Source organism: Lepidochelys kempii, chromosome 27 (genome assembly GCF_965140285.1).
Source record: "Lepidochelys kempii isolate rLepKem1 chromosome 27, rLepKem1.hap1, whole genome shotgun sequence".
Classification (NCBI taxonomy): Eukaryota; Metazoa; Chordata; order Testudines; family Cheloniidae; genus Lepidochelys; species Lepidochelys kempii.
This window is the reverse complement of record NC_136406.1, coordinates 14811414-14838194: the sequence shown is the minus strand read 5'-3', so window position 1 is coordinate 14838194 and position 26781 is coordinate 14811414. Positions and strand designations below refer to the sequence as shown.

Sequence of the window (26781 nt, the reverse complement as noted above, 5' to 3'; positions counted from 1 at the left end):
AAGTGGGGGGGGAGGGGGAAGGGGATGAAACTTTTCTGTTTAAAACTTTTTAGGTTGTTTTGTTTTGTTTTTTCCCCCCGGGCAATTAAATATTTTTGTAACATTTTGGCTTCAGTGGCAGTGTTTTTTCCACCTGCGGACGTAAAACGCCCCACCCCTTTTCCCTCTCCCCTTGCAGAAGCCGCTGCCTGCCCTGTGACCCTCCTGGGCACCGCATGGGCGCACACGTGCCCCCCGCCTGTGACCTCTCACGACCCAGCCCCGCTGCCCGAGGAAGGGGAGAGCCGGAGGGAAAGAGTGAGGCCCGCAAGTCTCGCGAGATGACACCCGCCCCCCCCCCCCTCGCTCCCATCCCGGGTCTCGCCGCTCCGCTCTCGCGAGACGTCTCGGTGGCTGCGAGAAGGCGGAAGTGTCGCGCGGTTTGGAGCGTAGCCATGGCCGTTGGGCTGGCGGCGGCCGCCGCGGACTGAGGCCCGAGCGGGAGGGGCCTGGCCGCGGGTACCTGCTCTACGCCAGGCCGGCGCCTGCGGCCTGCCCCGGGGCCCTCCTCCCTCCCCCCCTCCCAGGCCCGCACCGGCCCACGGGATGAAGGCGGCACAGGGGGGCGCCGAGGGTGAGTCGGGGCGGGGGGAGGCTTGGCCCTGGCCCTGGGAGAGGCGGGGCTCGGGGGGGGAGAGCTGAAGGGGGAGCCCCAGACGCTGTAGGGGGAGCCCTGGCTTCTAGGGAAGGGGGCGATCTGCTCCAACTTCCCTCAGAGATTCTGCTGCCCCCGCCCCCTTCCCTGCGTTCAGCTCCCCCCCCCGTCAGCGCCAAGGGATTTAGGTTGCTCCCTGCTCGGCTAATGGGGAGTTATTTCCTCCCTACACACACGTTGCCCCCCCCCGTTGCTACCATGTTGCTCTGCTACCCTGCATGGAAGGGGACCGACATGGGGGGCCCACGGCCACCCACATCTGTCACAGCAATACAGCCCATGTACGCTGGGGTTCTTCGCTACCTGTCGCCCCAGTGGGATGTGAATGGTTGCTGGAGCTTACGGGTTCCTAGCCCAGGCTGCTGCATCTTCGTGGGAGCAGCCTGAGGACAGCACAGCTGTTTAGGGTGGGACGTTTCATCTTGGGCTGCGTGGTCTCCTGGTATACGGAACGTACGGCTACCTAAGCCGTGGTGATCCAGCATGATCCTATATGGCCCAGGAGAGGTTACAGTAGGTCCTACTGTGCAAAGCTTTATGTTGATCAAAATAGCTTGCGCTTTGATCAAGATACAGCATTATATAGTGGAGTTTGAGATCTTTTGGGGATGGGTGTAGCATAAAATAGATCAGATTGCAGACACCTTCACCTTCATTAAACATGCCCCTTCAGTTGCTATTACACTGTCAGTGAATGATATAATTTAGTCCAGAAGTTCCCAAACTTTTTTTTTGCTGAGCCCTCCTTTGGAGATTCATGTCCTGAGCACACACGCCCTTGTGTGGGGTGCCTGGTACGCACGGGGTGAGTGTCTGGTACCCACGTTGAGGGAGGGATGCCTGCTACCTATGGGGAGCAGAGTGGGTGTGTCCCATGTGGCAGTTTCCACTCCCTACAGGGGTTGGGGTGGTCTTGGCTGATGGGACCTGGCTCCCTGCCTATCACACTCCTCCCTGTGCAGAGAAGCAAATGGAGCCCTGCTTGGATCAGGAGAGCAGCAGAATGCTGCACCCTATGAGTAGTGGCCCCCTCCTGACTTTGGCCTCTTAGCCTGGCCCTGGGGCACTAGGCTCTGTCTGCTTCCTCTACTCAGGCCCTGTCCAGCAGGGGAGGCAGCTGGGGACAGGAAGGCGCTCTGTGCTGCAGGGGTATCAAAAGTAAGGGGGACAGCTTACAGCTTCCTTCTTGCAGAGTCCCTTCTGGCTTCCCCAGCAGAGCATGGTAACGGCCAGTTGGCAGCGGGGGAGTGAGATGAACAGGGAACCTGGTCCTAACAGCTGAGACTGCCCACACAGCCCCCTTATCTGCTTCTCTTACCCAACTGGGCCCCTCTTGGCTCAGACTCTTCAGCACAGCACAGTCAGGTCCTCACATTCCCCTAATAATGTTGTGCTTCCCTTGCCCTAGAGGTGTTCTCCACAGTTTGGGAACCTCTGATCTATTCCATCACCAACCTGAGTTTGAAAAGTCCCTAGATGTGTGTTTACATGAGCAGTAACTTACATCATCAGGTGCTGTTTCCCTCTGTTTTTCTTGGATCTGACAACTCAGATGAGGTTGCTAAAATAAACTGTGATGATTGCTGTACATTTCAAAGAGTCTAACTATAGAGGAACCTGTTTCTTTTCTAATAAAAGCAGGTGTGGCATTAGCATGGGTTCAGTTGGACCCACAGAAATAATGAAACCACAGGTGCAAAAGCAGGCAAACGTTCATTTGTCCTGGCCTGGTGCAGAGGGGAGGGTGGGGGAGTTGGTAAATGAGCCTGCCCTGCACTCACCCCACGGCAGTGGCTCCTGTCACAGTTGAGGTGTGGCTGGGCCAAACCTGAGTGCCACTGCAATCCTGTGCATCAGGTGCAGTGCTCTGCCCTCCTTCCTCCCCCCATGACCTCGCCTTCGCACCAGGGTGGGAGATGAGTAAGGGTTGTGGTGCTAGGGAGGAGGCTGAGACATGACACTCATTTTTTTAAAATGACTAGATTTCAAGTGATGGTGTCCCTTGAAACCCCATTTACTGTGAAATCTCGAATTGTGTCACTCCCTTGCAGTGTGCAAATAGCAATCCCAGTTCTAGGACATCTCTGCAACCTAATGATACCGTGCCCACAGGATACCAACCCTTCGGTATTGGCTCCATCCCACTAGGCAGGTCAGAATACCTCTAAATCATAGAATTTTGAGCCCTCTGAGGTGCTGGCAGTTGGGTCGGGGCATGAGTCCCTTCCTGTACAGCATTCCAACTGTCGCTGCCTCAGTCAGGTCCTTCACTGCAAATGGGCTCCAGTTGGAGTCTTTATAGTGTGTTATGTTGACTTCCATTCAGTGCTGTGAAGGTGTTTTTAAAAAAAGAAAGTAATTGAATACATGAGGGATAGCTCAGTGGTTTGAGTATTGGCCTGCTAAACCCAGGGTTGTGAGTTGAATCCTTGAGGGGGCCATTTAGGGATCTGGGGCAACTATGGGGGATTGGTCCTGCTTTGAGCAGGGGGTTGGACTAGATGACCTCCTGAGGTCCCTTCCAACCCTGATATTCTATGATTCATGAATGTGACTACAGTGGATCTCAAACTGTGATCTGTAGCTTCCTTCTTGGAGATTCACAGAATACAAATGGTTGAGGAATATGTAGTGGGAGGTGGGGAGAGAAGGTGGTCTGTGCGGAGGATCTTTGCCATACAATGAGGTTAGTAGAACAAAAGAGTTGGAGAGGAACTATGTATATACAGTGCAATAAGAGACAGGAGATTAAAAGTAGAACCTCCCCTTTTTAAAGAACTGCTATACTTCTTATCTTCTGTTTTCCTTGAGGTTTCAGCAGGTCTTTAAACCATCCTCTTGTGTCTGCAAGGGGTACCCAGTCAGTTATAATGCAATACCAAGACTAAACAAGATGGACCAAATCCCACTCTCACATCTTACTCACATATGTAGTACTACTGATTTCCCCAGGAGGTATTTGAAGTCTTATAGTCTCCTGGGTTTGATGATCTTTGGTACAATCTTTGCATTATTTAACTGTGTGTGTGTGTGTGTGTGAGAGAGAGAAAGAGAGAAGAGTAAATTGGCAATAAGTAAAATTTCTCTGAATTGTTTTATGTTGCTGTTAAGGGCAAAGGACACATCTTTTATTTGGAACTCGCAGGAGTTTTTATTTGTAAAAGTTTGAATTTTATTGTCAGCACGGAGATTAAACAGTGGCAGGCCCCCTGACTGAGTTGTCCCATATCATTTGTCCTGTAGAAACGGAGAAGCTGAATAAGATGAGTTCTCTCTTGGAAAGACTTCATGCAAAGTTTAACCAAAACAGACCTTGGACTGAAACGGTGAAGCTTGTCCGTCAAGTCATGGTGAGAATTGGAGGAGTCTGGATGAGATTGTTTACTGGGAGAATGGTGTAGTTATGTAGTCTGGATTAGTAGTAATACTTCTTTAGCACTCCTCAGCCAGCTATCTCAAAATGATTTGCAAAATATTAATCCTTACAATCGCTCATAGAAGATAGAGTTTTACCAGTTGCACCTAGAGGGCATAGCCAAGATCAGGGTCCCCATTGTGCTAACTGAAACAGGGAGAAATAGTTCCTGCCTGAGAAAGTTTATAATTTAAATAGACAAGACAGACTAAGGAGAAACAAGAAAAGGAGGACTTGTGGCACCTTAGAGACTAACAAATTTATTTGAGCGTGAGCTTTCGTGAGCTACAGCTCACTTCATCGGAACAGACACAAAGAGAAGATGTAGCTTACCCAAGGGCTAACACCCATGGAACATTGGCAGAGTCAGGAATAGACCCCATGATCCTGCTGCCCTTAACCACTGGACTGCAGTGTCTACTTAGAACTAAGGTACCAGTCCCCTTTGGCAACTAGCTGTTAGTGCAGTTATGCAGCACAGTCTCATTCATTCTCCTTTTCTGGTAGAAGTACAGTTAATTTGTGAGACACTGCACCAAATTATTGTAGAAGTGTTCCTAATACTAGGCATGTTGCATTCAGTTTTAGCACCACTGCCCGGCTGGTGTGTTTGTTGAAAAGGCAGCAATGGGGAAGGGAAAGATAGGGGGACCAGATAGTAAGTGTGAAAAATCGGGATGGGGGTGGGAGGTAAAAGGAGCCTATATAAGAAAAAGCCCCAAATATCAGGACTGTCCCTATAAAATCAGGACGTCTGGTCATGCTAGGGAAAGGTAACGAAAAGTTTTCTGCAAATATTGTTCTGTGATGTGTGAAATTTGTATGCCTGGCTATTCCCTCCCCCTCCCCCCATTTCTTCCTTTATTATTCTGTTTGTTTAGAATTATGCATATATAAAAAGCTATTAGAGTCAGTTCCTCCAATTCAATCAGCTGCTTAAGGAAAAAAAAGAGGTGTGTGCGCAGTGGATATCTTTGTTATCTTGCTCCTGTTCTCATTTTAGGGACCTAAATGGAAGAGTAATTCTGGGATGGGATTTAATTTACTTTAAATTGTTTGAATAAACAACATTTGGCCCTGAATAATAGTTATAATGACTCACTCTTGATGAACATTGCATACAAATGGGGGTTGTTTTCTCCCTTTTCACTTAGGAAAAACGGGTTGCGATGAACTCTGGGGGCCATCAACATCTGGTGAGCTGTTTGGAGACTTTGCAGAAAGCATTAAAAGGTTGGTAAACTCTTTGGAAATGTAACAACAAAAAATGTACTTACGCTTTCCATGGTGTTCAGAATGAAACATGATAGAAATATTAAATTGTAAAAACAAACAGAAATAGCAAATGTTTCATTTTGTGTTTATGGTATGTGCATTGACATATATGCGTGCACACTTTCACACGCACATATTTACCACTTATGCCACAGTAGAATGTCATAGTTTAGGTTGCCAGTAGTATTTTATTCTAAACCATTTGCCTGGCCTCAACCCAAAAGTGATTAGGTATGGGAACATGGAAGAATATCAGTTCATTTCTTTGCAGTTGTGACTGCGATGGTGGGCTGTATTTTTCTTTTTAAAAATTGCTCCTGCTATTTTTTGCATGTGGATAATTCATGTGTGCGCACACCCAGATGTGTAACTGCACAAGTGCGTAATGTTGGCTCGTGTGTGTGTGAGGAAGGGTAGTTGAGACTGCACTTAGTGCCAAAGGAATACACTCCTATGGGAAAAGTAAGAGTCATTCGATCTAAACTTGCCTTGTGTCTTTCCTGTTTAGTATCATCTCTGCCTGCCATGACCGATCGCTTGGAGTCTATAGCTAGACAAAATGGGTAAGTCTTCTTTTGTGGCAGAAGCATTTCCTGTGTATCTGTACAGAATCATCATAATCTCACTGCTGGTTTGATTGTTTTTTGTGTGCATCTCATAGCAATTTTTGTTTTGTTTTGTATGTAAGCCTTGGATCTCACCTTAGTGCAAATGGCACTGAATGTTACATCACTTCAGACATGTTCTATGTGGAAGTCCAGTTAGATCCTACAGGGCTGCTGTGTGATGTGAAGGTGGCGCACCATGGAGAAAATCCTGTGGTACGTATAACCTAGAAAGAGGAGATGGGTAACGCCAAAGGCAAGCAGTGTTGGTTTGCCTCCCCTCTGCACAAACACAGGGAATCAATTGTGTAAAATATGTCCATCTAGTTCTCATAGAAAATCTCTACTCATGGCTTCAGTGGAAGGTGAAAACCTCCATGGGGAGATTCCTTCTCACTCCTAAATTTGGTGATTGGTTCAGTTCTGTGCATGTGAACAAGAACCACTTAGATAATGGTCCATATTTTTCTTTGAGTCAGAGTATAATCAATTGACAAAGCAGAATTACAGTTATCTGCAGCTTTTTATTGGTTTTCTTCAGCATATTTCTTTATCATTGATAAAACTTACAGTTCTGTAGATGGAAGATGAAACTTGGGTCAAAATATTTCAACTTGGAGGCCTAAAGTTAGGCATCATAAAAAAGTGGCCTGATTTTTCAGAGGCAGTAGCATCTGCAATTCCCATTGATTTAATTGCACCTCTGAAAACCATGCCACTTTTAGTAGATACCTACATATGGATTTAGGTATTCAACTTAAAGCCCCCAAGTTTGAAAACTGGTATAGTTGTTTAACAGGAGATAGTATTAAATGAATTTGTGCTGCAAGTGATTGACAAACAGGGCATCAGAACCATGCTGGTGTAGAGCAGTGAGTGTAAAACTGTTTCTGACCAGAAGATAATGGTCAGAAACCTCATTCTGTCCCTGTATTTTATAGTCATAGAAATGTTCAAAAGTCACAGATGAATTTGAAATGAATGTAGTATATGTTCTTTCCATTTCAGAGCTGTCCAGAACTGGTGCAACAGCTGAGGTGAGCAAAAACAGCTGTTCATTGCATCCTGAAAAAGATTCTTTTTCCTGATATTGATCAGCAGTACTATTTTATGGGAGGAATTGTACAGCAGTTGGTAACTGTTCCTTCTTCACAAAGTCTTTGCACTTTCACAAGAGGTTTTCTGGCTTTGTTTGGCTAGGGCTTCCTGACTCTCTTCATCATGCGTGGTACCTCTGAAGCCTCTGTACGAGGCCACACAATTGTCTCTTGACCAGGGTGTTTTGCAGAGACATTTAAAAAACAAAAAACTAAAACTAAATCAACTGCAAATATTAAAGGAGTGATTAAAGAAACATATTTTCGCAGTTTTTGTGTTGCAAAAGTAAATTCCTCAGTGATTTAAGAATTGTATTATAAAGGTAATAATTCTTAAAAATAAAACGATCTACTATGAACGATTTATCCAAATTGTTTAACAATGACAATTTTTTCCTCCTCCTAGAGAGAAAAACTTTGATGAATTCTCTAAGCATCTAAAGGGGCTTGTGAACCTTTATAAACTTCCTGGAGACAAGTAAGTGTATGTAGTGTATTCTCCTCCCGCCCCCATGGTTATATAACCAGTCTAGGCCCCAATTCTGCAAGCACTTAACCCATGTTAATTTTACACAGGTGACTAGTCCTGTTGGCTTCCATGCGCCTGCTTGTGTGACAGATAACCATCTGTCTTTTATACATAAAAAAGCACTGCATTTAAAGGTTACTGTCAAGATAAACAATATTAACAAATTTCCTTACCAATGCCCTGATCCTCTGTGTATTTATTTGAATTACCATTGTGCCTAAGAGTCCCAATTGTGGATCAGGATCCCATTGTGCTAGGCGTTGTAAAAGCACAGAACAAAAAGACAGTCCCTGCCCCAAAGGGTTTACATTGGGTTATTCAGATGCATACATGTTTGCAGGATCAGGGCCTAAGTTAAGACTATGAAGCATAAAAATTCTTATTCTTTTCATTTTCTCCTCTGTGGTTCTGTGCATTTTTTATTTAAAAAACACAGATGTACGTGTAAATCCCTTAATTTTATATTTTATTATAATCATGAAGTACACAGATATCAAATTAGGAATACATATGTACATGATTTGCTCTGTACAAATTGAGAAAAGAAGATAAAATATAATATACAATCTAAGATGTGAGACATTGTATCATTCACTGTTTATGTCTTATCAGTTTACATTGAAACCATAATAGGAAAAAGTGACTGTCTTTAGTGATTTAATACCATGATTAGGGTAATACTTTTAGTAAAGAATTTAATCTGAAGTTCTGAGGTAACTTTAGGTTCTGTACAGTTTCTTGAATTCTTTTTTTTTTTTCCATATTGCTTTTTTTCAAGCAAACTTAAAACTAAAATGTACTTGGCTCTTCAATCTTTGGAGCTGGATCTCTCAAAGATGGCAGTGATGTACTGGTAAGAACATTTATACACCTTTGATTTTCTCAATACCTGGGCATGAATTGGCGGCATGATGAGACCGGTACTTTCTGACTTCCTTTTAAAAACTGATGCTTACATTAGAGCAACCCCATGCAACTGGAGGTTGATACAAAGCGTTATAGAAACTGTTCATAATTTTTTCGGCTTTTCTAAAGTCTGTGTTTAACTGCAGAATGAGCAATTGAAATAGAAGGTGAGGAAAAAACAGGCTGAGGATGAAAAAGAGAGATTAGAGATAGAAAAAGAGCAGAGACAGCGTGGACGAGAGACTGACCAAAAAAAAAAAATAGATACAGCAGCTTTTTTAGTATCTAGCAGGAGGAGATCCTGGGATGGGGTTGATCAGCCACCCATCACAGAGGTTGTTCCAACAAAACAGGTTGGAAACCACTTACATTAGGTTTAGTGGACTAAAACCCACTTAGCTAGTGGGGAAACTGATGACTCCTTTTGCCAATACTTTGAGACATTTTCCAGTTATAGTGTGGAGCTTAAGATATTTACTTTTATCTGACTGTGAAGTGTGTATTGTAAGATCTTAAAGGAGCCACCAGTGCTTAGATGTTTGGGATTCGAGCTATGCTCCAGCACATCCTAAATGTACTATTCTCTCTGTTGTAGGCAAGCCACCAACGCAAGTCCCCTTGACAAGATTCTTCATGGCAGTGTTGGGTATCTCACCCCAAGAAGTGGAGGTATCTGTGTCTTTTGTGTAACCAAAAGAGAGAAAAGGGGATTGAACAGACCCTTCTTAGTTGTCTGATTTTATTCAGGTGACTTAAACCTTTACAGATGGTAGCTGAGCTTCATATTAGCAGATACTAATAGTGGATAAGAGTTGCCAGTGTAAGAGTGGTGGTCATCTACATATTTCTAAGTATCTCATGATCCAGTAGGGTAGTTTTACTTTTACAAAATCACTCAGTATACTGGATTTAGAATGCACAGTTTCTCTCTGTCAGACATCTTGGCCTCTGTTAAAAAGAGCGACTGTTTGAACAGCTTTGCACTTCATGTGCTGTGCAGTATTGCAAAGTGAGTATGGTCTGGTTGCTAGTGACTTTTATGAAGGATCAGAGTAACTCATCCATCAAGGCCCTCATTAACCAGCCTTTTCCCACAGGTCATCTGATGAATCTCAAGTATTACATTTCACCCTATGATTTATTTGAAGAAGGCACTGGAGCAACCATTATTTTGCATGAGAACAACGGTACGTCACCTAAAAGGCTGCTTCTGGCCACTGATTGTACTTTAGGCACATAAGATTTTCAGTCTGTCTAAAACTTGTTCCTAGTTTTGTTTAAACTTTTCTATGAAGTCAGAGGCAAGAATATTGTAGAAGAAGGCAGCTTCTTTATAGCGTGAGTGACTGACTCACTGGTGGTAGAGTTTAGATTTTTGAGGAAAGTGTAGAATTCTGAAGATTGATGGCTGGCTTCTCCTTCATAAGCAGCACAAAATGGCCTTCCTATCTGGAGCTGGCTGATGGAGAATTCACACTGCATAGGGGAAGTCTTCACCAGCAGAAAGCTGGCAGAGGTGGCTCTTCTGCTTTCTACGCCAGCCAGCCCCTTGCCTCTGGCATAACAGAAAGGAGAGGTCATGGCCGATGTGTTCCAAGGGCAGGAGGAGCAGGGCGAAGCAGAGCTACAGCGCTCTTGGTCATCCACTAACATAAAGCCAATGGTCCATTCAGGACCTTACACCAGTGACAGAAGTTAAACTAGATCCCCTGCTACTCCAGCTTCCACTGGGGCTGGACAGCCAGGATCAGGGAGTCATGACCATTTGGCTGTCTGCAACCACTGCTCTCCAATATGAGAGAATCAAGGGCAGAGTGACGGACGTAGGTTTGATAAGCACATGCAAATCCTGGGACACTTCTCCCATTTTCTGGATACAGTTGACCTCTGGAGGTGAAATCCACTTCTGTGCAGGCCTGCACAAAGCCAGTGCATCACTTAAATCCTGCTTAAGCCCTCAAAATATGCTGGTCCTCTGCACTGGAGTGAATTTCATCCAGGATGGCTAACTGTAGGTTTATTTTATATTGATTAATTTAAAAAGAAAACTAAAAAAAATTCTTTCCCCTGGTTCCAGCTGTGATTATGAGTGTGGCTTTTTGTAGGACGAGAATAGTAAACTTCACCTGTTCGTAGGTGTTTGCTCTTCGGTAGCATTTTATACAGTAACACCAAGCTCTGTATCTAGCAAAAGCGAGACAAGTTGGAAAAATAAGACACTGGGGCTGAAATGCTCCAAAATCATAAATAATTTTGCACATAGACGTGTACTGCAAGCTTGTAAAATCACCTGAAAGTTATTGCTGACCGGTAACAAGCCCACTCCAGAAATAGAACTTCAAATAGCATAAACAAAAGGCTGCACACTCAAACTAGGCTATATCAAACTTTAAAAGAGGTGCTACATAGACAAATAACACATCTCTATGTGAGCAGTATTTTTAACTTCTAAAACACATGAATGGGTTTTCCAGCAGGTTTTGATATGGTCTCCTTTCTCTTGCCTCCCCTTCCAGTCCCTCGGTCTTTGGGCATGAACGCGTCGATAACAATCGAAGGAACCTTGGCTATGTACAAACTCCCAATTGCACCATTAATTATGGGATCTCATCCTGTTGACAACAAAGGGTAAGGAAAGGGCACTTCTGCTGGGGCCTCTCACAGTGGCCTCATTCAGATGCTGCTGGCATGTCACTCTTTTGAGTCATCTTTCCAAGGCATGTCAGTAACACAATGTCATATCATCAGTCATGGGATTTGATGTTGCCCTGATCTGTGAAATACCCTGCACTTGAGACATGAGTGAAGCCTAGTTTTCAGGTGTTAATCAAGTGTCGTAATTTTTCAGAAGTAACAGACACTATACTTCTGTTTGGGCAGAGGATAAAATGTGTATCTTACACTTAAAATGTATATACACTTTAAAAAATGTTTCTGTGCATACATCATAATACTTTTCTACCTTACAAGTGTGTTGTGAGGATAAATTTATTAATGTTTGTATGGTACTCAGGCATTGTTTTCGGGGGATAGGAGCATAATGTACCTACATAAATACAAATATGCATGTAATAAAAAATAACAAGTAACTTCAACGTTTTAGGACTCCGTCCTTCTCATCAGTCACCAGTGCCAACAGTGTTGACTTGCCAGCTTGCTTCTTCTTGAAGTTCCCACGACCTATTCCAGTATCCCGGCCTTTCATTCAGAAACTGCAGAGCTGCACAGGTGAGCTGTAACTCTATCAGACAAGTATTCACTAGCTTTTACTAGTAGATTGTTTTAAGCACACCAAGTGAGTTTAACCCAAACTCTTATACTCTCTTTTATATGTGCTTTTGAGGATTGACTAGGTCCATGTTATTGTGCAGCTCCTTTTAGCTCTGTGATGTCATTATGCTCTGCTGTTTCCCCTCAGGAATCCCATTGTTTGACACCCCGCCAACATTTGTCCCCCTGTATGAGCTGATCACACAGTTTGAGTTATCCAAGGAGACCGATTCTGTACCTTTAAACCACAACATGCGCTTCTATGCAGTAAGTATGTCACTAGAACTGGGGAACTAAGCACACAGAAGAGGCAGGTTGAAGACTCTTGAAAAAAGTTAGAAACCCTGGACTGGAATCTATTAAATACAACTCCAGCCTTCTCTTGTACCAGTATAACTGTCAATTGGGGCATGTTTTTATCAGTAGTTATTCCAGTACAGCCCTTAGAGTGGATGCAGTTATACTTAAAGAGCTACAGCTTTTGTGTGTAGACACAACCTGTTATCCAAGCCAGAATGCTGGAAAAGACACAATCACAGTAGGTTAATTGTCCTGTCTTAACTGTGGATTTGTCATCCTCTGGACTGCAAGAGTTTCTTTTTGCAACTGATCTACCTCCATTACAAAAGGTAACCCAAAACCACGATGTACTGTGTTGGTAAATAAACCGATGCATGTGCAACCAATGAGTTTGTCTGCATGGGTTGTCTTGTTTAATGTTCCTATTTAACTGAGAATCACATACCAGAACACAAGTGGAGAATGTAAAGTGACCAGAGGAGATCAGCAATTTGGTCTAATAACATTTGATAAATGACCTCTTTTAAATGTGTGCCTGTACTAATGAGCTGATCCTCCTAAGGACAGACTTGCTCTTTTGATTGGGTTAATTGCACAGATGAGAACTATGAGGGTAGCCAAAATTATGGTATGCCGGAGCCTGGATTTATGGGAAGGTATTGAAATCATCTGTACTGTTAAACCACTGCTTCTCTGAGTGACTGCCATGAGCTGGAAAACTTGTAGCTGATGTGAGGAGGGAAGAGAAAGGTACTTTCTGGGTTGGCTACTGTGTTGAAGGATGCAGTTTCCATTGAACATTCCAATATCTGTAAAAAGCAAGTGACTGATTGTTTACATTAACATGGAATTATCTGGCTTCTATAGGTATCTTAGATTCTTAATGTAATTTGAATGGACTTTTTGTGGTTTTATAGATGTTTTTGCAATTGCAGGTACAATGAGTGGGAATTGACTTTGACTGTGTAATTATAAAACCCAAGCACCATGAGAGGTGGAATGTCACCGTGGTGGTTAGGGCAGAGATCTGGGAGATAGCATTCTTGGGTTCTGTATGTGGCTGTTCCACTGACTACATTGTGTGACCTTTGGGTAAGTCACTTAAACAGTTTGTGTGAAATCCTGGGCTCACTGAAGTCAATATAAAACTCACATTGAATTCAGTGAGGCCAAGATTTCACCTTCTGTGCCTCCGTTTCCCCAACTGTAAAATGAATCGATACTTAACCACCTCACAAAAGGACAGTGAAGTTTACTGTGTATAAAAGTGCTTTGAGAACCTCTGATGGGGCAGTATAGAGGTACAGAGTGATACTATCATTCTTGGCAGTGGTATTTCTAGACTGGTATTTTGTTGGTTCAGGTTGTAAATCAGTTTATAAAAGGGTTTGATTCTTAGAAAGTGTCTCTACAATGTTTGTCAATTCCAACCACAAAGGTAACTTAGCATGACACAGATTTTGGAGTTGCATTTGCTTTGGTAGCTGTCTTTACTTCCTTGTATCCAGTACCATTGGGGTAACGCACAGGTTGTTTCCTAGGCTCTTCCAGGACAGCAGCACTGCTATTTCCTGAACAAGGATGCTCCTCTTCCAGATGGAAGGAGCCTGCAAGGAACTCTCATTAGTAAAATCACCTTCCAGCACCCTGGCCGGGTTCCTCTCATCCTCAACTTGATCAGGCATCAAGTGGCCTACAACACACTGATTGGCAGTTGTGTCAAGCGAACTGTTTTAAAAGAAGGTGGGTGACACATTGACTAACATAAATAAAATTCTGTGACTGGAGATGATCCTGGATTGTTTTCTGTAGCATATTAGAATCAGACGGCGGGTTTGGGGAATAGGAAATTAGAGGCCCAGGCTGCTTTGCTTCACCTTTTTATTTTTCTTTCTTTTCAATGGCTATATTTGAGCTCATGTCTGTCTTTGTCTCTTGTGCTGTGTAGATGCTGCATTTACCAGCTCCTGTGTCTTTCAGATTCTCCTGGGATCCTGCAATTTGAAGTTTGTCCCCTCTCAGATTCCTGCTTCAGTGTATCCTTTCAGCATCCTGTGAATGACTCCCTGGTGTGTGGTGAGTAGGGTTCAGTGAAAAGCATGTATTTATAAATGGATTTCAGGTGAAGATAGGGGTGTTGTTTTTTGCCACTACAGTTGGAAGTTTAATTTCTCCCAAATGCCTCCTCTCTGTCTTTCAGTGGTCATGGATGTGCAGGACTCCACACATGTGAACTGTAAACTATATAAAGGGCTCTCTGATGCTCTCATCTGCACAGATGACTTCATTGCCAAAGTTGTTCAGAGGTAAACCAGGCCTTCTCTGTGCTGCTATAAGATGCTACTCAGAGCATCTTTTATAAATCCCCAGAACATTAGCACCCAGATACTGGTGGGCACTTCACAAATATCTAGGGGACAGTGGTTCTACAGTTCATTTTTCTGCAGAAAGATCCCGTTGTGTATCACCTGCTACCTCGCTCAGACTATCCTCCATAGTTATTTATAAAGCACTACAGTTTGTTCAGCCAAAGAGAGTGCTTGAATAGCTGAACATTTGTAGTCTTCCAATTTTGAATAGAAGGTGTCTAATGAAACCGAGTTAATATATCAGTAACTCTTGCTTAACAATCATTGTGTTAAGCATGCGACATAGATTTCTAGCCTCCTCAATTCTCTGTATAATAGTAATAGCGTTACAATAATACAAATAAATAATAATGCCTAGATCTTTTGTAGCAATTTTCATCCATAAATCTCAAAGCACTTTACAAATGACTTAAGTAGCATTATTCCCATTATACAGATGGGGAAACTGAGGCACGGAGGTTTACAGTCATATGCCCAAGGTCACCGAGCAGGCAAGTGGCAGAGATGGGAATATAAGCCAAGTCACTTGAGCCTCTGTCTAATGCCCTGTCTACTGGTACATACGGCTTCCATTATCCTTTCTATTTCTTAGCTACAAAAGAGACAAAATATCATTAAAAGACTTCTGAATTCTGATGAACACTTCTGTCTGGGTGGCATCATTCCAGAACTCCATTTCTATTGCACTTCACCTGTTGTTGAGAGTTTTCTACGCCAGCCTTGGACAAAACCTACCAGATTTGAAGCCATTCATCCTTTGTCTGTGGATTTCAGGCAAATGATGGTCGGGAGAAAGGGAGGCAAAACCAGGGTTGTATTGGAATCTCGGTTCCAATTGTAACTGTGGAGCAGCAACAGCTGACCTTATTAAATATTTGTTTCCTGGATGCCTGTCTTAGTTGTATGTAGAAAGAAAAGGAGGACTTGTGGCACCTTAGAGACTAACCAATTTATTAGAGCATAAGCTTTCGTGAGCTACAGCTCACTTCCTCAGATGCATATCGTGTTTCCACGATATGCATCTGAGGAAGTGAGCTGTAGCTCACGAAAGCTTATGCTCTAATAAATTGGTTAGTCTCTAAGGTGCCACAAGTCCTCCTTTTCTTTTTGCGAATACAGACTAACACGGCTGTTACTCTGAAACCTGTTAGTTGTATGTGTTTTCATGCTTCATGATGAGCTTGTATTTGCCTTCAAAGTCTCTGCCTCTCTTTGAATTAGAGGGTGACTCACTCACAGTTCCAACATTTGATAGCCCTGCCACCCCCCAGATTTTACATTTATCAAAATTACTCAGCCCCAGGCAACATTGGAAGCATTTAGAAAACTACAAGGTGTTAATAATGCTCTGCACATACAGAGACCCTACAGACTTCTTTAACAATGTTGATGAATTACCTACCTTCCAGGTCAGTACGATTATTCCTATTTTATAGATGGGGAAACTGAGGCACAGATTAAGTTGACTTGCCCAAGGTCACACATAGAGCCTGTGGCAGAGCCGGGAACAGAACCTATCCCTCCTAACTCCCAATCTCTTTAGCTGCAAGATCATCCTTCTTCTCTTAAGTATTACTTAGTTACTAATTATTAAAGTTTGATTGTAATTAAAAATGTAGCAGATAATATTAATAAAGGCAATGTAGAGAGGCACTGTTGTTCAGTGGTTAGAGGAGTATGATAGAGTAGCTATGAATAGATACAGCAGGGAACAAAAGATTCTAAATTCTGGCAATTCCTGGCTCAGTTGCTGTCTTTCCATGTGACCTGAGGCAAGTCTCTTGCGATTTGCATTAGTTTACCCTCCTGCAAAAGGGAGATAATTCCTAACTCTCAGAGCTGCAGTGAATCCTGTAATGTTTTTAAAACTCTTTAGTTGACAGTTTCTATACATGAGCAAATTGCATACTAAATCCTTCACACTTTCTGTCTTGCAGATGTATGTCCATTCCTGTGACGATGAGAGCCATTCGTAGAAAGGCAGAAACCATTCAGGCAGATACACCAGCCCTGTCCCTTATTGCAGAGACAGTAGAAGACATGGTGAAGAAAAACCTGCCCCCCGCCAGCAGCCCAGGGTACGGCATGACCACAGGCAGCAACCCAATGAGTGGTACCACTACACCAACAAACACTTTTCCGGGGGGGCCCATCACTACCCTGTTTAACATGAGCATGAGCATGAAAGAGAGGCATGACTCGGTGGGCCATGGGGAGGACTACAGCAAAGTGTCTCAGAACCCTATTCTCACTAGTTTGTTGCAGATCACAGGGAATGTGGGGTCTACCATAGGCTCAAGTCCAACCCCTCCCCATCACACGCCACCACCAGTATCCTCACCAGCAAGCAACACCAAGAACCACCCGATGCTCATGAACCTCCTTAAAGACAATCCTCCTCAGGACTTCTCCACTTTGTATGGGAGCAGCCCTCTTGAAAGGCAGAACTCTTCTTCTGGCTCCCCCAGAATGGAAATGGGCCCTGGGGGGAACAAGCAAAAGAAAAAAAAATCTCGCACACCAGCAGATAAGCCCAAGCATCAAACTGAGGATGATTTTCAGAGAGAGCTGTTTTCAATGGACGTTGATTCCCAGAACCCAATTTTTGATGTCAACATGACCGCCGATACTCTGGATACCCCTCATATTACTCCAGCGCCCAGTCAGTGCAGCACTCCTCCTACTACGTACCCCCAGCCTATACCTCACTCTCAGCCCAGTATTCAGAGGATGGTTCGACTTTCCAGTTCAGACAGCATTGGAGCTGACGTTACTGATATCCTTTCTGATATAGCAGAGGAGGCTGCCAAGCTCCCCAGCACTAATGAGGACTGTCCACCCATTGGAACGCCTGTAAGGGACTCTTCTAGTTCAGGACATTCACAAAGTGCCCTATTTGACCCAGATGTCTTTCAGACAAATAGCAGTGAGACCCCGTACACTGATCCAGCTGACCTTATAGCAGATGCGACTGTGAGCCCAAACAGTGACTCTTCAAACCATTTTTTCCCTGAAGGAGTAGATTTCAACCCTGACTTACTGAACAGTCAGAGTCAGAGTGGCTTTGGGGAGGAGTACTTCGATGAGAGCAGTCAGAGTGGAGATGCTGACGATTTCAAGGGCTTTGCATCCCAGGCCCTAAGTAGTTTGGGAGTGCAAGTGTTGGGGGGTGACGGGGGAGAAAATAAATTTAAAGGAAGCAATCAGGCAGACATGGTTGACTTTAGTATTATTGCAGCTGCGAGCAAAACCCTGGGGTCCTCTGACATTATGGAGCATCACAGTGGAAGCCAGAGCCCTTTACTAAGTACAGGGGATTTGGGAAAGGAAAAGTCTCAGAAACGGGTAAAGGAAGGCAATGGCTCTGGGAGTAGTTTATCGGGTCCTGGGCTAGATGGTAAGCCAGGAAAACGCAGCCGGACCCCGTCCAGTGATGGTAAAAGTAAAGAAAAGCTTCCAAAGCGGAAGAAAGCAGACGTAGAAGGGAAATCTCCCTCTCATAGTTCATCAAACAGACCTTTCACCCCACCAGCAAGCTCCGGCGGATCAAAATCTCCTGGAAGTTCAGGCAGATCTCAGACTCCTCCTGGTGTAGCCACTCCTCCTATTCCAAAAATCACAATTCAGATCCCCAAAGGGACAGTGACTGTTGGCAAACCGTCACACGGCCAGTATACAAGCAGTGGCTCTGTCTCGAGCAGCAAAAGCCATCACAGCCATTCGTCCTCCTCTTCCTCCTCCTCTTCTGCCTCAGGCAAAGTAAAAAGCAGTAAATCAGAAGGGTCTTCTGGCTCAAAGATGAGCAGCAGCCTCTACCTGAGCCAAGGTGGCTCAGGTTCAGGTCAGTCAAAAAGCTCAGCTCAGTCTGTGGGAAAGCCTGGATCCTCCCCTATCACCAAACATGGCCTCAGCAGCAGTTCCGGAGGTACCAAGATGAAGCCTCAAGGGAAGCCTTCATCACTTATGAACCCTTCCATGAGTAAACCAAACATTTCTCCTTCACATTCTAGACCATCAGGGGGTTCTGACAAGCTTGCCTCTCCAATGAAACCTGTTCCAGGTACTCCCCCATCATCTAAAGCAAAATCGCCTATCACTTCAGGTTCTGGGGGCTCACATATGTCTGGGACTGGATCAGGGTCAAATATGAAGTCCTCTTCAGGAATGGGATCCTCTGGGTCCATGTCCCAGAAACCACCTCCTTCATCAAACTCTTCTACAACATCTTCATCTTCCTTTTCATCTAGTGGTTCTTCCATGTCTTCATCTCAGAACCAGCATGGAAGCTCCAAGGGAAAATCTCCAAGCAGAAACAAGAAGCCATCCTTGATTGCAGTCATAGACAAACTTAAACATGGGGTTGTTACTAGTGGGCCTGGAGGTGAAGACCCAATGGATGGACAGATGGGGCCAAGTTCCAATTCCTCAAGCCATTCTTTGTCCTCCAAACACAACATGTCTGGAGGTGAATTTCAGGGGAAGCGGGAGAAAAGTGACAAAGACAAATCCAAAGTCTCTGTTTCTGGAGGATCTGTTGACTCTTCCAAGAAGACTTCGGATTCCAAAAACATTGGTAGTACTGGAGTGGCCAAGATTATCATCAGCAAACACGATGGTGGTTCCCCTAGCATAAAAGCCAAAGTAACCTTGCAGAAACCTGGGGAAGGAGGTGGAGATAGCTTAAGGCCTCAGATGGCTTCTTCCAAAAGCTATGGATCCCCTCTGATCAGTGGGTCTACTCCAAAGCATGAACGTTGCTCACCCAGCCACAGTAAGTCACCAGCATACACTCCTCAAAACATAGACAGTGAGAGCGAGTCTGGCTCCTCTATAGCAGAGAAATCCTATCAGAACAGTCCCAGCTCTGATGATGGCATTAGGCCACTGCCGGAATATAGTTCAGAAAAACATAAGAAGCACAAAAAAGAGAAGAAGAAAGTGAAAGACAAAGACCGTGACAGAGATAGGGATCGTGACAAAGACAGAGACAAGAAGAAGTCACACAGCATTAAACCAGAAAGTTGGTCTAAATCACCAATTTCTTCTGACCAGACTCTGTCCATGACAAGTAGTGCTAGCCTATCAGCTGACAGGCCATCTCGGCCAAGCCCTGATTTTTTGATTGGGGAGGAAGATGATGACCTCATGGATGTTGCTCTGATTGGCAATTAATTTAAAAAAAAATAATTTTAAAAGATCTCTAGAACCCCCTAGTGGGTTCTAGAGATAGCAAGCAAAGAATCGTTCATTTCAGAGTTCCACACTTACCTTGAGGGACATGGTTTAAAATGAAAACAGTATTCCTGAGGATCTCAAAAACCTGCACAGAATACCTGCGAGTGCTGATCTTTCTGACTGGGAATGGCAAACCAGTCTTCTGACTGTGGCCCCAAGTGTGCAGCTCATTTACACACATGCTGAATTTTACACGTATTAATAGTCCTGTAAAGTCAGTGGGCGTAGAGTTAAGCATGTGGGTAAGTGTTTGGAGAAACAGACCCTAAATTGGTGCAGAAACATAAATTATTGTGGGAGAATCAGATTTTTCCCCCCTCCCTCTCCTTTTCATGAGAAATTTTTAGAAAGTTTTGAGCTAATAACTTTAGGGCATATTTTAATGTTTGGGGCTTGTGGTTTTCTCTTTTTTTGAAGGGTGGCTGGAGAAAAGAGAAATGCTTTGCAGGTTTCTTTTATGGAGTTTCTTCATCATTTAGTGTCTGATTCTTAGAGGTGCTGAGGACCTTCATCTTCCATTGACAGCAGCAGCTCTGCAAAATCAGGCACTGTGTTTTGATGGACATCAGCGTTTTATTCCAGGTCAAAGCGATGAAGGATATTTATGTCGATGTTTGATTGACCTTGCATTTTAGCTATTTATTTATGTCCCTATTTGAATGCCTCATGCTGTTTGGTTTTCATGCAGTCTCTATATTTCAATGGTGTGATGCGGGGTTTGAAGGGACTCTGGGAGAGTGGGAGCTTGGTTAGCTGTGGGTTAGGAAAGCTTGGAAAATGTGCAGCCACTGTAGCTTTGGGAAAGCTGGTAAAATCACAGCATGCTTTGCCCTGATCTGAGCGCTCTTTGCTAGGTTTAAAGGAAATGAAATCCCCCGGAATCCCAGTGCTGTGAAAATTCACAACCTTTACAGAGATACATTTAGGGCCCAATCCTGCAAATACTTAAGAGTAGGCTTAACTTTATTCATTGTAAAAAATCCCATTTGAAGTCAGTGCAACTATTGTTACTCGTGTGCGCAAACGGTTTGTGGAATCAGGCCTTATTTTTTTAATCTTTTTGTTGCAAAAGTGCCTAAGGGGAGTTTTTAATTTTTGTGTGTGTGCAGCACATTTTTCCACAGCAGCACTGCTGGTAATACACACACAAGCATTCCCCATGCCTCCCCCCCCCGAGAGGTTGTTAGCTCACCAATAGGTGTGAATCATTCCTGTGCCGGTGTTAGAACTTATGTTGATGAAAACCATGCTGAAATGTCTTGGCTCTGTGAAAACTGATTGGCTGCAATAGAAGCAATAATTTCCCCGAATGGCGGATTTCCCTCTCTCACCAGGACTTTAAAGGAAGAGGCAGGCAAGACCTGCTAGTCTCTGTCCTTGAGAGGATAGGAACGAGAAGTCCATTTTATAAACAAAAGCACTTAGGATTGTTTTGATAGAGGAGGAGACATGGAAGAGCCTGCAGACAAGGGAACACAGTGTATCTAACGAGTACTGTGAACCCATCTCCTTTTAGGTCTTGCAGGGAAATGCACTGAGTGAAATCCTGGCCCCACTGAGTTTTGCCACTGACTTCAATGGGGCCAGGATTTCACCTGTGGGCTTGAGAATACCCTTTATTTTGGGTTTGCAGTTTGAAAAGACTTCAAGGTTTAGGTTTCCTTTAAACTGTAGATATTTCCTGTCTTGCACACAGTCCAGCCCCCTGATAATTTTCAGGCCAAACAGCTTCTCTTTTCTGGCTCATGTAGAGCCCCTAAAAAACTGGAATGGTTGTATCTTTTTGGTGGGTTGGCTTCTATGCAGCTATCGATAGGCTTTTCCATTCTTCCTGTCTTCAGCTCTATTTGGGGCTGTATACTGAAATTGCTGTTGTCACATGGAAAGCAGGCAGGAATTTCTCTCTCAAACACAATAGCTCTCCCTTTTATTTTCCAACCTCCATCCCTTGCTCCTAGTGGTCTGCATTCCATGGCTTCCCTCTCACCAATACTCCCATAGAAAATAGTAAATAAAGTCCAAACCTGCAGCAAATGACATTATTTGATGCAGTATCAGAATTGTATGACTGTGTGGTGTCAATGAAGAGGATGTAAGAAATACAACACCCATCTTGAGACCCTGCTAGAGTGGCTGCACCTTGGAAATAATACTTGTTCAGATGGCAACAGGTTGTCATCTGTTTTAGTTCTGTCCGTCTCATTTTAAGTTGCTTTATTTAAAATAACCCTTTAAATGTCTTTGGATTGTGTGACGGCTTAGCTGAAGCTAACAGCACTGTTACAAAAGGAAAGCAAGGTTTGGGTTTTCAAGGAATAATTTTCTCAATAAAATGGACTGGTGTTTTAACAGTATAAAAGATTCAGTAAAAGGCTTTTTAAAAAATTGTTCAGCTTTGCAAATTATTAAGATTTAAATTATAAATATATTTTAAATGAAACAGCTGAATGTGTTTCCTTCACTACTTACCTAAGACTCAAGTTCAGGGTTCTAAATTTCTCCTGCAAGAGGTGGGCATCATTGCTAACACCTAAAGAAATACAGGGAACAAAGTTGCATCCTCTTTAAGCATCTGTGACTTTGAGTGCTGCGAGAGAAACTGAATCCTGAACAGTAGTCATAGCAGGTAAATAGCTTTTCAGTCCACTTATAATGCACTGTAACCTTTCCCCTTTATACACTTATTTGTTTTACACTAAGTAAGGGAGAAAGACAGCCATTAAAAGTCAGGCAACAGTTGCATGATGCTCCTATTGCACTGATCAGAGATGAGGTACACTTGTCAATATTACACAGACATTTTACATGTAAATGTTTGATCTCTTACAAATGTTTTATTTTTAAAATATTTTTGTTATTCTATATGATATTTTACATCTTTCAGTATTGGAAAGATAAATGTGTAAACAAACTAAAAAATTTTTAAAAAGCCAAACCTTTTAATCTCAGGTTAAGAAGTGGATGTTGAGATTAAAAGAAAATGGTTCTTTCCTAAATGGTCATTATGTAAATAAGTGTCTTCAAATCTGCTTTTTGTGAGCAACCGTGTAAATACTTCCTGCTAATTTTTCATTCTTTTTCAATGTAGAGTGTACTTTCAACTTTTTTGGAAATACTGCAAAAAAACAAAACATGTTTATTTACATGCAAATACATTTCTTTGGTAAGAATATTGTCTTGTCTTTATTTAAAAGCATTCTGCTTCCCAAGAACTGTCTTAACTTCAAGGTATGTAAAGTCAACACTCTTACAAAAAATCATTTTAGAAATCAAAGATTGCTATTGCCTGTCAGTGAAACATTGGTTCTGACAGTACGGGACACATTCTGTCCACTGCTCTGGTGGCATGCAGGAGCCAGAACTTGTGCTGCAAGAGGCTAGGGGAGAATGCCCCAGGCACAGGTACACCATAAGGCCACCTCCTTTGTATGCCTTGGTGCAAGGGCTATGCTAAAACCATCTCCACAGTGCATGGCCTAATGTAGATTTTGGGCTGTAACACAGCCCATTGGCAGCCTAATTTATTCTGTGGGCTGCAGCAGACTAGAATCCCAGGGGTGCAGCCATCTTTGCCCCCCTTGTCCACCAGCTGTGCCTTCCGTACTGCATGTCTTGGGGGTCAGAGCACTGAATCTTAACGTGTAGTTTTTTAGTGCTCTGGTTTAGAATTACAGCCCTCATCTGATTTAATGGTAAAGAGGAACAAATAAAATGGGGAGGAAAATTTGTATTCCCTAATGATTTGTGCCTTTCATGGCTAGCCCTCTTAAGTGAGAACTGATGATCAAATAATATATTCAGTTTACAAGGTTTTTGTCATTTAGCTCTGTTAGTACCCACAACATACTGGGCACCGTATATGCATATACACAGTCCTTGTTCAGAATTGCTAAAATCACTGGACCGGACCAGGAATTCTTGTAACTAATTTGACATTAGTGAAGGGAGAACTAGTGTTAGCTAGCAACTAGTTTAGTTCTAGCAAAATGTTTGGTGGAGACATGCTTCCGCACAGGAAGCTAATCTATTGGATTAATCTGTTCTGTTACACAAAAATTCAATGTAGTCCAATGGTCACCACGTTTCACTGGCTTGTCGAATATAAATGTTTGCCATGTGTTTATGGATAAGACAGCTACAGAGCAGTAGTTCTGTATCCCTAGTGGTCCTTTAAAGTCCCTTAATTATAGCTTATGTTCACAATTGATGTGCTTCAGCTGTCTTCCATTCAGTTGTCTCCTATAAACCACTGTGGAACTTAGATGGCTCCTCACCCTAGTACAATTTCAAGACTGTGATTGTTGCTGCCTAAGATTCCCCCATAGGTTAAAATGTGCACAGTTGAACAGGATACAGAGAGCACTCACTGGCCCAACTGAGGACTGATGTGAGGAGAAAGATGGTTTTAAGCAGAAGCACAAGACTGGGAGTCGGGATCTGGGTTCTAATTCTAGCTATACCACTGCCTAACTATGTGATCTTGAGCAAGGTCCTTTTCCTCTTTGTACCTCAGTTTCTCCTATCTGTAAATGATGTGGACCTCTCTCACAATGCTCTTGGGAAAGTTAAGTGATGTTTCTAAGGTCCTTTGAGATTCTCTGAAGAAGGGCACTGTAGAAGTACAACGTGTATTAAACGGGTATTTGCCCACAGGGTGTAGTGGAGAATAGAAAAGGCTCCAACAGCCATAATTTACCACCAGGGACCTCTGATCTAGTGTCAGGGTAGTGCTTTTCCTTTTACTCTGGAGTTTTGTAGTAGATTCTAGGGTGCTGCTCCTGTTGAATCTGTTTTCCTCAGCTGAGGGAATCTGTCTTTCCCTAAGGCGGAGAGTCCTTCTTTCAGACGGGCTTTTTGGTCTGAATTCCTCAGCCCATCTGGGCTTCTAGCTGCAGCTCACGTTCAGCTGAGTCCATCCCTGCTACCTTCCCCAGAGCCACCGCACCTCTTGCGGCTCGGCCTATTTAAATCCCCCCTACCACGCTTGATTCTCCCGCCATCATTCCGAAGCCCCGCCCAGCGGGGAGGTGATTGGCCGCAGCCGGGGCACGGCGGTTCCTACCGGAAATTGCTGCAGTCTCCTCTGGCACCGCTGGGGGGAGCGCTAGCAGCCACAGCTGGGGGTAAACCATCACTGCCAGAGGGGCAGCCCCCCGGGTGCAGGAGGGGCGCAAAGCTCCAGGGGGAAGGGGGCTGCAATCTCCCACTGGGCAGGTTTGGGGCGTGTGATCTCCTTGGGTAGATGAGGGGTGATGGGTGAAGTTTCCCAGGGGGCAGACGCAGCCCTCTGCCCGGGGTGGGGGGTGTTAGGCTCCTGGAGGACCGGTGGCGATCTCCCCCTTGCAGGGCCCTAGGGATAAGGTGAAGGGGATGCAGATTCTGTGGTCAGTCCCCGGGGGGGGGGGAGAGCTCCACTAAGAGAGGTAGAAGTGGGGTTAAACCCGAGGAATTGCCATCTCCCCTGGATTTTAGGGGTGTGTGTGTCTGTCTGTCTGTCGGGGGAGAGGGTGCTGCTGTGTGCCCTGTGTTGAACGGGGAAGGGTGCAGCCTCGCGTTGCGGATCAGATGGCCCTGGGAAGGGGTGCAGTCTCCCCTAGGGTGGGGGGATGCAGGAGCTGGGGAAGGGGCGTAGTCTCTCTGGGGGGGGGGGTGCAGGAGCTTGGGGAGGGGTGCAGGAGCTTGGGGAGGGGTACAGTCTCCTGTAAGGGGGGGGATGCAGGGGCTTGGGGAAGGGTGCAGTCTCCTGTAAGGGGGGGGGGATGCAGGGGCTTGGGGAAGGGTGCAGTCTCCTGTAAGGCGGGGGTGCAGGAGCTTGGGGAGGGGTGCAGTCTCCTGTAAGGGGGGGGTGCAGGGGCTTGGGGAGGGGTGCAGTCTCCTGTAAGGGGGGGGGATGAAGGGGCTTGGGGAGGGGTGCAGTCTCCTGTAAGGGGGGGGCATGCAGGGGCTTGGGGAGAAATGCAGTCTCCTGTAAGGGGGGGTGCAGGGGCTTGGAGAGGGGTGCAGTCTCCTGTAAGGGGGGGGATGCAGGGGCTTGGGGCGGGGTGCAGTCTCCTGTAAGGGGGGGGATGCAGGGGCTTGGATCGGGGTGCAGTCTCCTGTAAGGGGGGGATGCAGGGGCTTGGAGCGGGGTGCAGTCTCCTGTAAGGGGGGGGTGCAGGAGCTTGGGGAGGGGTGCAGTCTCCTGTAAGGGGGGGATGCAGGGGCTTGGAGCGGGGTGCAGTCTCCTGTAAGGGGGGATGCAGGGGCTTGGGGCGGGGTGCAGTCTCCTGTAAGGGGGGGATGCAGGGGCTTGGGGCGGGGTGCAGTCTCCTGTAAGGGGGGGATGCAGGGGCTTGGAGCGGGGTGCAGTCTCCTGTAAGGGGGGGATGCAGGGGCTTGGAGCGGGGTGCAGTCTCCTGTAAGGGGGGGTGCAGGAGCTTGGGGAGGGGTGCAGTCTCCTGTAAGGGGGGGATGCAGGGGCTTGGGGAGGGGTGCAGTCTCCTGTAAGGGGGGGGGTGCAGGAGCTTGGGGCGGGGTGCAGTCTCCTGTAAGGGGGGGATGCAGGGGCTTGGGGCGGGGTGCAGTCTCCTGTAAGGGGGGGATGCAGGGGCTTGGAGCGGGGTGCAGTCTCCTGTAAGGGGGGGATGCAGGGGCTTGGAGCGGGGTGCAGTCTCCTGTAAGGGGGGGATGCAGGGGCTTGGGGAGGGGTGCAGTCTCCTGTAAGGGGGGGGGTGCAGGAGCTTGGGGGGGATGCAGGGGCTTGGAGCGGGGTGCAGTCTCCTGTAAGGGGGGATGCAGGGGTTTGGGGAGGGGTGCAGTCTCTCTGGGGGGCGGGATGCAGAGTGCTGGAGAGAGAGGGGGTCTGCCCTACGGTAGGGGCGGGGGGGGGAGGTGCAGGGCCCCCTAGGGGAGGTGGGGCGGGGGGGGAGGTGTAGGGCCACCGGGGGGGCGGGTTACACTCCGCTTGGGGGGGAGGCAGGGGCCATTTCCTCTGGGGTGCGACCGTTGGCCCTGCCCCGCTGCAGCCCCCCTCCCCCCTCCGGCGGGTCCGCGCGCGCGTGCTCCCCGCCGGCCGGGCTCGCGCCGGGGGCTGGCTCCCCCCCCCGC

At 45.4% G+C, this 26781-nt stretch overlaps 1 protein-coding gene across 3 annotated transcripts; it reads left to right on the top strand.

Moving 5' to 3' along the window:
* The first annotated feature begins 384 nt into the window (after positions 1-384).
* MED1 (mediator complex subunit 1) lies at positions 385-22082 on the top strand. Of its 3 annotated transcripts, XM_073326329.1 has the most exons (17): positions 385-613; positions 3938-4044; positions 5264-5342; positions 5893-5947; positions 6073-6205; positions 6998-7026; positions 7493-7564; positions 8394-8468; positions 9117-9190; positions 9619-9708; positions 11038-11149; positions 11625-11749; positions 11940-12058; positions 13633-13834; positions 14072-14167; positions 14292-14397; positions 16398-22082. In XM_073326329.1, exons 1-17 carry the CDS (start codon positions 586-588, stop codon positions 19630-19632), a joined length of 4737 nt encoding a protein of 1578 aa, XP_073182430.1. In that variant the 5' UTR covers positions 385-585; the 3' UTR covers positions 19633-22082. The 3 variants fall into 3 exon arrangements, with proteins under 3 accessions (XP_073182430.1, XP_073182432.1, XP_073182433.1); XM_073326331.1 differs by lacking the exons at positions 385-613; positions 3938-4044; positions 5264-5342; ... (3 more) ...; positions 7493-7564; positions 9117-9190 and having other exon boundaries at positions 8393-8468; XM_073326332.1 differs by lacking the exons at positions 385-613; positions 3938-4044; positions 5264-5342; ... (4 more) ...; positions 8394-8468; positions 9117-9190 and adding an exon at positions 9202-9268.
* The last annotated feature ends 4699 nt before the right edge of the window (positions 22083-26781 follow it).

Excerpts from the sequence above, each read along its gene's own strand:
- MED1 (XM_073326329.1), top strand. The coding sequence starts at position 586 with ATGAAGGCGGCACAGGGGGGCGCCGAGG. Across the intron at positions 4,045-5,263 it reads AGCTTGTCCGTCAAGTCATG|GAAAAACGGGTTGCGATGAA; the intron begins GTGAGAATTGGA and ends CTTTTCACTTAG. Across the intron at positions 7,027-7,492 it reads GAACTGGTGCAACAGCTGAG|AGAGAAAAACTTTGATGAAT; the intron begins GTGAGCAAAAAC and ends TCCTCCTCCTAG.